The sequence below is a fragment of the Acanthisitta chloris genome, unplaced genomic scaffold (genome assembly GCF_000695815.1).
Source record: "Acanthisitta chloris isolate BGI_N310 unplaced genomic scaffold, ASM69581v1 scaffold10570, whole genome shotgun sequence".
Lineage (NCBI taxonomy): Eukaryota > Metazoa > Chordata > Aves > Passeriformes > Acanthisittidae > Acanthisitta > Acanthisitta chloris.
Window position 1 is genome coordinate 63,933 of NW_008652208.1, and position 10,225 is coordinate 74,157.

The 10,225-nt window shown below is 42.5% G+C and overlaps 1 protein-coding gene across 1 annotated transcript in view; it reads right to left on the reverse strand.

Annotated features, from left to right (window-relative positions):
- Positions 1-10,225, reverse strand: part of SYNPO2 (synaptopodin 2) — a gene marked incomplete at its 5' end in the record, with an annotated part of 24,202 nt that overhangs the window by 12,376 nt on the left and 1,601 nt on the right. Inside the window, 2 exons of the mRNA XM_009076455.1 lie at positions 1,232-3,411; positions 6,510-7,303. Of these exons, the coding sequence (XP_009074703.1) occupies positions 1,232-3,411; positions 6,510-7,303 (2,974 nt within the window). The remainder of the gene's footprint in view (positions 1-1,231; positions 3,412-6,509; positions 7,304-10,225) is intronic.

Genomic DNA, 10,225 nt, shown 5'->3' on the forward strand with positions numbered 1-10,225 from the left:
TACAGGAGGTTTCAAGAGCACAGGCTCTTGAGAATTTTCTACAGTAGCAGTATTTCAATCCTTAGGCCCCAATATGACAAGTAAAAGTTGAAAGTATAAGACCAGAGTAAAAGGGCTTAAAGTGGGAAGAAGCACTGTAGAGCCCCAAGTGAAAATAATAAAAGGTGTGTGCAAGTCCAGTAGGAAGACATGGTCATAATTATGATTTACCGTTAATTTCTCTGGCACATACTACTCTGGGTGCAGGAACCAATACTCTTGACTAGATGCAGCCCTTCAGTTCTCAATGACTGTGCTTTCACAATGTAACTGTGCTTTACATTGTGGCTGCAGAACCCAGCTCACCTCTCTGATGAGTAGTTTGATTTACTTGCTGGGTTCAAGGTAAACTCTGGCTAAACATATGCCTGCACTTGGGATGCCAGATTTCCCCAAAATGGGAAATCTTTACCAATTTGTCCAGTTGTCCAGTTGCCTTTCCACCTCTTTTAGTCTTCAGAACACTCCAGCATCTCTTATAGCACATTCTCTGTGAAATCACAGAGGCAATTCGTGATTTTGGATCACAGCTGATCCACATAGCTTACAAGCTAAGACCCTGGCTGATCAATCAGATTCCTGTGGAAGGACCTTTGAGCCAGGACAGACTGAGTGAATTCCATGGGGTTCTGTGCAGGCCAAAGGTCTATCCAGTTGTATTCTGCTAGTGATCAGTCAGAGTCTAATACTGTATCTATTTTATGCTACGTTAATTATACATATTACTATTAGTCAATAAGGCACTTCTTTAAAAAAACCAACCAGTCCTCAAATCCCTAGGGCATTAGAACACAGTTGGGGAGAGGGACAGAAAGAAAGCTCTTCTCTATTCATTTGGCATACCAGGAGTATTGCTTACTGTAGTTTCTGTGGTTGTAGTCCTAAAGCAAAAACCTAGTGTCCTGCTCACTTCACGCAATGGTGTCTCTTCATTTCAGGATGTTATATCTATAAAGCACCTGATAATATGCATAAATATGCTAAAATTTGTATCTATTTTGATTCCTTAAAGAAGTTCAAATATTTTGGACCCAGATTTGAGGTGATACATCTGACATTGTTAAGTAAACTAGGGGATACTACTGGCACTCTTTGTGTGCCAGGTGACCACTGCAAACCACTGACTGCAAGCAAAATGGACACTAAGTTTCAGCTCTAAGGTTTACTCTTCAATAATGGATGGCTTCCACACCTGTGCAGTGACTCCAGCTTTCTTCGCTGAAAATTTTGGCCTCGGAGCAGTAAACATAGAGGATGTGGTGGTTTCTGGCTTAGAAAATGCAGAGTAGCCTGTTGATGCATATGATTCATTTAGTGGGAGAGAAGCATTTGACTGGAACGCAGCTTGGGAACCGTAGGCTGGCACGGAGTACACTGAAGATGGCCGAGCCCTAGTAGGAGAGGCAGCACCAGGTGGCAGGAAGGTAGGTAAAGGTAGAGATTGCTTTGAAGTGGACAACTTCGATGTTTGCTTCATAGCAAGGCTTTCCTTGGGAGGTTGAAAAGTAAATAAAGATGGATCGAGTTGATAAGGTTGATGCTTCATAATATCCAAAGCATTGAGACCTTTCTTAGGTTTTCTTTTTGTGGTTTTGGTAGCAGCAGCAGACTTAGAGGAAGGCTTGGTAGCAGCAGGAGGATAAGATGGGCAGTGGATGGGATTATAAGCAACAGGTGGAGGTGCTCGGACATTAGACGAATATTTCCAGGAAGCTGGTAAAGATGGAGTTGGAGATGAGGCTCGTGCCATGTTTGCCTGCACAGTCTCTGAGTCTACCACGTACTTCTCCATTCGAGAGTGCCTCCTGGCAAATAACTGTGCTCCTTTCCCACTCATAGCTGGTGGCATCTCAAAGGGTGGCTTGGTTTCTGCAGCACTTGGTGTGACTGGTGACTTGGGGGCATAGTTTGGACTTGCTAGGCTTGCCTGAGGCCCTTTGAAAGGACCAGCCAGGTTGAGACTGCTTGGGGGGGGTGTGGGAGAATGAGGATACTGTGGAGATTTGAGTGGTGCAGGATATGCTGCCTGAGGTGAGGCTGGTGCTGGGAAGGAAGGAGCCTTGTTAGAAGCCACAGCTGAAGGTGACCAAACTGGTGAAACTGGAGCACCGGCAGAAGGAGAGACCTTGAGTGAAGGCTTTGGAGCAACAGGAGGAGGGGCCTTTTGTTTAGATGCTTGAGTCTGCATGAAATTGCAAGCTTCTGCTCCCAAACTGAGGTAGTCTTCTTCAGGTCCTGACTCAAAACCAGCTCCAGTACCTTTTTTGCCCTCTGCATTGTGTACAAGGGACAACAGGGCAGGATTAGGGCTGACTTTGGGTGCGTCTTTGAAATTGAACATAGGTTTTGAAGTGCTTCTTCTCTTTGCCTCTTGCAGTATCCCAGTTCTTTTGGCTGGCACAGCAATCCTCTCATCTCTGGATGCTATGTGTTCCGTGGGCTCGGCGGGGGACCACATGGTTGGGGCAGCTTTGCTGGCCACGGGAGCTGAGACAGGTCTGTAGAAAGCCTCGGCTGGTGGGCTGACAGAGCAGTAAGGAGGTGGTGCTGGTGCATCTGAAAGAGGACTAGTGACATTTCTTACGGGTGAGAATGGTGCAGCTGCTCGGTTTTGAACCCCAGAAGCAAAGGGTTTGGCTGTCTTATTCAACGATGCTGCCTTTTGGGCTCCAGGGGACTGAAAAGAGAGGTTTGTGCTTGGTGCTAAGCCAAAGCCATTTTGTTGTACCATTTTGCTGTGATTCTGGCTCCTGTCTGTGTAGCTTTTGCTCACACAGGTCTGCTGTCTTGACATTTCTTCCTCTTTTGACTGATAGACCGAAGAGCTTACTTTCTGGAAGTTCTCTGTCATGGTTTCCCTTCGTTCCTCTGTCTGCACTGTGCTTGCCTTCATCTCCTCTTGCTCCGCTGTAATCTGATCCATCCTCTGCCGTCTCTTGGCAAACATGAGGGCCCCTTTCCCTGTGCTGTCTGCAAGCGTCTGCATCTCGTCTCCACTTTTTGTCTTCTTCTCAACCTCGAGTAGACCGCTGTCCCAGTCAAAAGTCACAATCTTACCGTCCTTGTCAATGTCAGAGAAGAAATCCTCATCTATTTCTGACTCACTTGTTGCAAGCAAACTCACTTCAAAAGTGTTTTCTTTGTCCCCCTCTTCGCCTTCACCCTCCTCACCCTCGTCTTCGTCACGTTCTAACTCCCCAGTCCCGTAGCTGACTAAAGTATATTTCCTCGCCCTTTGACGACGCTTCTTGAACATCAACACCCCCTTGGAATTGGGATTGGGAGCTGCTGTCAGCAGCAGTGCAATACTCTTACATTTAGATTTGGCTTCTTTGACCTGCTTCTCTGACAGGCTCTCGCTCCGTCGGAGCCCTGTGGGAAGAATCAAAGCGCACATTTAATTGCATGCAGCCCACAAAATTACAAGGAGGCTAACAACAAATAATTCTGCATTTATCTATACTGAAATTTATCCACTCTCCCCTTTTCCCAGATTAAAACATTTATTTTCTTTTGTATGGAAAGTTCATTATACTTAAGCTTTTCTCACTCTATCAGCTGTGTTGTAAATTCCATACCCAGCATTCCTTAGAGTCACACCCACAAGCACATTCAGGATCTACATCACTTTTTTTAGGACTCTCTTAGTTCAACAGGAACATTACACATGTCTTTATTTCTAGCATTCTTGATTTTTATTCCCACAAGTAATCTCAGCAACAACAGGCAGATGATAATCTTCATTTATCCAGTTTCTGGTCTGGTATTTAGCAAGGGTTTGACCACAGTTCCTAGGCTTACAACAGCCATTCCCAGCCATCCAGGCCCATCAGTGCTTAATATCTGAGACCAAATGAACCAAATGTATTCTGCCTGACAGTAGTAGCAGCTTCTGTCATTTAGGTGTTTATTTTACTCCTATAAATTATAAAATGTGTCTAGTTGCTAAAAGTCAGTGTGCTTCTATGTATTAGCTATTTAAAAGCAAGTATACACCAAACAGGCATACACAGAAAATTTGGCATTAACTTTCAGCCCCTTGGAAGATCTAGGAGTTTGGCCACGGTACTCAATGAAAGCAGGTTTCTGGCTTTTAACAAACATTACTTGCCTGAAACATAATCCAGAATTCTATAGCATATAACAGCTCCAGAATATTCATTTGGAAAAAGTGGCAGAGACTCAACTAACTTCTCCAGAGTATTCACTAGCATATATAAATGATACATATATCTTAAAGCATAGATTACTGGTTTTCATCAAGCCATGTGGAAGAGGAAGAGATGCAGCTGTAAAGCTGATGAATGCACTGCACATCTGCATTGCTGCTTCCTTGTTACGGGACATGAGCATGTGCCTCATGGGGCAACACTAATCAGGTGGTGTCCCTGTTTCTTTCCCTTCCTCATACTCTACCGTTGCATCTCATGAATGACAGCCTTAATATCTTCTCCCTTCAAAAACCCTAGAATTTAAAGCTGTTCCTGCCTAAATCAATGGCCCCCTCAGCTTAATTTCCAAGGGAAAAGCATGCCTCTGATACATGAAAATAGAGCAGACCATTATTTAGCATCTTTTGCTAGCATAAGTAAAGCAAACATTCAAGAAAGCCATGTGATGTGTTTTCTATTAATGATCCTTTTAGCCATGTCAGTAGATGGAGTCTGATACTTCTCCTATTAAAGACAATTGGAGTTTTGCCATTATGCCAGATGACAGCCTGACTGGACCAATGGTTCTCACAAGAACCTATAAAAGAGAATAGAGCATAGTGCCCAAACCAACAATTTGTACTATTTTATTGTGGAAGAGCCAAAGCACAAAATCCTTGGCTAGTCTTGTGACAATCCAAGGGCTTCCAATAGTCACTGAAGACATTTCCCAAAACTACGGGTTTTAGTGTTACAGTGTTCCCTGTTCAGGTAGATATAATCTGATTATTATTTTTACAGAGAAAATTTCTGCTGAAGAGATCAAGCACCTATAATAAATGTTCATCTCTGTTCAGATTTAAATGCTCTGTTATGACTTCTATTTTTTGCAGACATTTTACTGCACACAGATTATTCCCTATGCTTGGCAATTCGTTTGGTCTAATGTATAGATAGGATTTTAATAATAAGAATGATAATTAATAATGATGCGAACATTTTAATAGATTAAGTCAGTGGTTCCTAAGGCTAATGAGCTGCCATCAGATTAGAAGAGACTGAGGTTGTCACAGTGGAGGTGGGAAAAGGACAGAATCTATGTCCTCCTTGAAAGAAGAGACTATCATGCAATATGCAGTTCATTCTTCGTACTTTTGCCTCTTTAGACAAACACTGCAAATAATTCTCTAAGAAAGGCACAGTCACACAGTTGGTTCTGTCTTCACAGCCAAAATGTGAAGCATGTGCACTTTTCTTTCAGACTTCATTTAATATGCCCAAAATAGGTGGATGCACACAGACCCTAGGTATAACTAACTGCTTAATCCACTTGCCAATGAGATACCAATAGTTATCATGCTAAAAATATGCTTAAAGAGGAATTAGCAGTGGGTTAGCAGAGGAGTTCCAACGCTGCATAAGAAATAGCTTGTTGCTACAGTATATCACTGCACACATTCAAGCACCTTTGACATACTGCTACTAAATCCCCAGACAGGATTCTTCACATTGCTGGGAAGGAGCAAGCGACCAATAGAAAAGCCACAGATGAATAAAATAATAAATAAGTAGATTAATTAATAAATAATACACATCCAGACACAATTAATATTGGGTCCATTGTCAAGCTTACTTTCACAGAAACTTCTTGGACACATTTTGAAGCTGACCTCTGGATATGGGAGTCAGAAGAAATAGCATGTTCACTTTGCAGTCTAGAGAAGGCTGACAAAACTGAAAGGATCATGTAACACTTATACACATGCTAGTGTCTGTCAAAATCTCTTCTGCAGGCAACATCAAGCTTTTCTGCTAGCCTTTTTTATTAACTTTTAAGAGCAGTGGCATGGCTTTGATTTTAGATGATGCAAATGACAATGCAAAGCTTTTGCTATAAAAGGAGAAATCCACAGACTCACTTAGACATGTGCAAGCAACTTGCTCTTTTTGTTAATATTCTACAGATTGCCTCTGAATATACATGAGAAGACCAGCAGAGCTCAGCCTTTTCTGGAGATGCAAGTATTTTTAGTTGGAAAAAGTCATGAGTTAATTTCAAAGTGGAAGTCTAAGCAGAATTATTCAGCACAGTTAAGGCATGGGTATACTCTTGGCTCATCACCAGGAGAATTGTATTACCCTGAAACAATATATAAAGCAAGAACAGAAACATTGCTTAAAAAAAAGAGGCAAAGTGAGAAAAGTGCAGAAAAAAATCTATCAATGTTTTTTTCTAATGCATTATAAATTCTGAAATTATATCTCTAGTTACAAAAGATGCCCTCAGGCAGTGCAAACTGTTAGATGGGACATACTTACTTGCGTGCCGTGCCCTGTGCTTGAGAGGTCTGTGATCCTTTTCTGAGTGCTTGTTGTCTTCTCCCTGCTCTGTGCCTTCTGATGGGATTGCAAAGGAGAGGAGGGAAGGAGGTGCTTCTGACTGCCCTCCTTCTACTTGAGAATCAACACACCCCCTTTCAGACAGAGACCTGGGTGCTTCCTTGTCCCTATCTGAACAGTCTAGGATCACCTCCACCCTGGGGATAGATGGAGCTGCACTTTGGATCCTCTTGACCTCTGTGCTACTAGAAAATTGGACTACTTTGTTTGACCACTGGATATTGCCCTCTTTCACACCCAGGGGAATTGCAATTAGGGGGCTAGTCCCATCTTGTTGTACACTGGCTTCTCTTCCTGGAGGGGGGCACTTTTCTGCCCCCAAGAGAGTCACAGCAGGAGCACTGGTGCCTTTGTGTGCGTCATTTGAGAGGGACAACTGCAGCTCAACCATAGTACCAGCTCTTCCTTCTTCTGTCTTCCCTTTGAAAGCAGCAGCATCTGTCACGAGCACTTTGGAGGTGCCTATCACTTTAGAAGTAATTCTGTGGCTTTGTGTGGTCTCTTGTTTTGTTTCAGAAAAGTGTATGTTGCTTTCTCCTGCTCCCTGGTGAGTCCCAGTGTATATCTCTGTGATGCACAAATCTCCATGGGGTGTCTCTTGTGCTGCGTTAATTTCCAGTGTGGTGTTCTCCCTATAGTCCTCATTCTTTATGTTCTCGTGCTTTCCATTTTCTCTTTCAGCACTCAAAGTCTCATTTATTCCACTGGAGGATCTGCACATGCATAAACAAGCAATTCAAGAAATTAAGCTGTTATAAGCACAGCCATTGTAAGTACAGTTACAAAAGCAATTTATCTATACAATTCTCCCCCTTTATTAACTGTGGTACCTGCTAGCAGGTCCATTTAAATAGAAGAATTTTCCCAGAATGTAGAGCTTCCTTGTATCTTTCAAAATTCTTCAGCTTCAGTTCAGTAAGAGAGAAACAACATGACAGCAGTAGAACTACAACCCTACTACCATCCTTCTGCGATGTGGAATTGTATCGTTCCTAACATCACTATGCTTTCACAGACACATTTCTGTTGTAGAGTTCCCAGACAAATGCTGCTGAGACCTCTGGGACAATGCTTCTTCATATTTCACATGTCTGTGAGAAAATTAACTTTGCATGACACCAGAAGCGTGCTTAATTTTTGGCTCTGTGGCCACTACTGCAACTGTTTTAGGCACCATCCTCACAGATAGTTCCTGTTCCAAATAGTTCACTCTCTAAGGAACAGATAAGTACTGGATGAGCATCAGAGGGAGGGGAATGAATACTTAAAATATACATTCAAAGAATTCCTGTGAGGATCATCATCCTTGTATATCATAGATTAATTAAAATACTCTGGACCTATTCCAGTGATCCAGCATACAAGAGTAGTGAACCCATACAATAGTTCCTAGTTATTTCTAACTGGAAATGTTATTTTCACTTCCTGAAGCCTAATTTATATCTTAGTGTTGTTCCTTTTTCTAAACTATCAATTCCCCTGGCCCAGTTAGGCTGTTTTACTGGTGTTAGGACACCTAGTGCATTCTCTAGCTCCTTCTTTCCATACTCTGGACCATGCTGACTACTATCAATGTGAGAAAAAACCTTTTCTGTACAGCAAGAACTGCAGTATGTTATTAAGACTTCCTGTTTGCTAGAAGGCAGCAAAGCACTTTTTCAAATGAGGGAAGCAGTACATACTCTCAGTAAAGTGTTAATATCAAGTATTATGTAGATTTCTGAAACAAAAAGCATGTCCTGGGTATTGTGAAACTTTGGAACCCCCTAAAAAGAAAGGCTGGAAGAAGCAACAGAAAAAATAAATCTGTCAGTGCACTGAAGGAACTACAGTATCACTTGCTTGTCTAAGCATGAGGCATACTGTTTGTGGCAGTCTGGGTCTGCCTCAAATAGCACGAAATGTGTGACATCCATTATACCACATATGGAGCTACATAAAGGTCAGACAGATTTTAATTTAGGGAGCTCCTTGTGAGAGCTGCTGGATCCCACTGTATTATGCTATTTGGATGATCAATTGCACTGCTCTCAAGCACAGATAATTTACAGAAATCTGTAAACATTTCCTTGTAAAATATGAGACTGGGGGCTGGGCCATCTAAATGTTAGCCTTTATTGGTAGCTGAGTGATTCTGTGTATGTGTGAGAGAGAAAGATTTCCACCTTAAAAGGCCCTTGCTACGTATGGATATATTTCTACTCTATATAGACATAAATGTGTATCCCCTGTCAAAAGGCAGAATGCTGGGTCTGATCTCTTTTTTTCTCATTTAAGATTCTGTCTTGTCAAATTGTTATTTTTGTTTCAGGTCTCTCCAGCTCACTGCAGGAACAACAGCCCTGGTGTAATTCCAGGAAGGAAGCAGAACTCCTGAAGTCAGCACGGCAGGGTTTGTCTCAGAGTCATGTTTTACTCCCTACATGGTGCATTTCATGTTGGTATGCACAGAGCACACTCCCTTCTTCCCCTTAGAAATACTCTTTCTAGACTCAGCAGTAGCCCAGGAGTTGCTAGCACTGATGTGAAAAGGGCAGGCTGGTGTTAGAGTTCTGTCCCCACTCTCCATGCTTCCCGGATACATCTGTTCAGCATTTGTCGGGAAGGTCAGGGAGATGCTCCCCCACATGGCATCTGGAGAGTGCCTGCCCTGCAGGGTGTCGCTTTTCTCTCATCCTGGAAACTGAACATTTTCTGGGCACTGCTGCTCAGTGACTGACTGTGGTTCACAGGGGATTGGGAAAACCTTTTGTAGTCATCAAAGGCCAAGTAGCATTTTTTACACTACTTAAAATGCCTAATTTTCCTCCCAGTAACATTAGTAAGAGCAAAAATAGCCAACAATTAATGCCTGTGAAAATCTTATCCTGAAGTCAGAAGCTTCCCAATGAAAAATATTTTTCCCGGCCAGCAGAAGATACTTAGATGTAAAGATGACCATTGGAATGCCACTTTAATTAGTCTTTATTCTTTCCTCATGATTTCCAGCTTTCTCTTGAGGTGGCTACTCAGGAAAGGAAGGATTTACTTCTCATTGCTCTCAGAGGATGCTAAGACACTTCTTGAAAATTCCTTCTGCTGGTAGTGCTGAGAGAGATAGTACCCACAAATGAGCTGTGAGGGGAAGAGAGGTGTGTGTTTATTCTCCTATACCTGGGAAGATACTGATGGCAGGGGCTGGGATTTGGGAGAGATAGCTGATGAGGAGACTCGAAGATTCCCACAGAAAATTCCTTGAGAAGATTTTGTCACTTTCAGAGCGCTGAGTAACAGCAATTTTCTTAGCCATGGTTTCATTCCGTGAAACACTGAATTGTGTGGGCTAAGCACTCTTGGTTCTGATTTTCAGGACATGCTTTGCCATCCATACATTCAGGCAGGGGCAATAGAGAGAATGCAAGATGTGCTGTCTCTTTCAGCTAGAGCATCCTGTGGCCTTCAGACAACTGAAATATCAGTTATAGAACAGCAACAGGCAGGAGTCAAAGCATGTGGAGCTATTTCTACAGCTGCAAAGAAGACAGCTGGTCATCCACAAATATCATTTTTGCAAGTGCAGTTCCAGTAGGCATGTTATGAATTAAAAACATAAGAATGCAGCTATGACATGAGCCACACTCAAATGGTACCCTGCT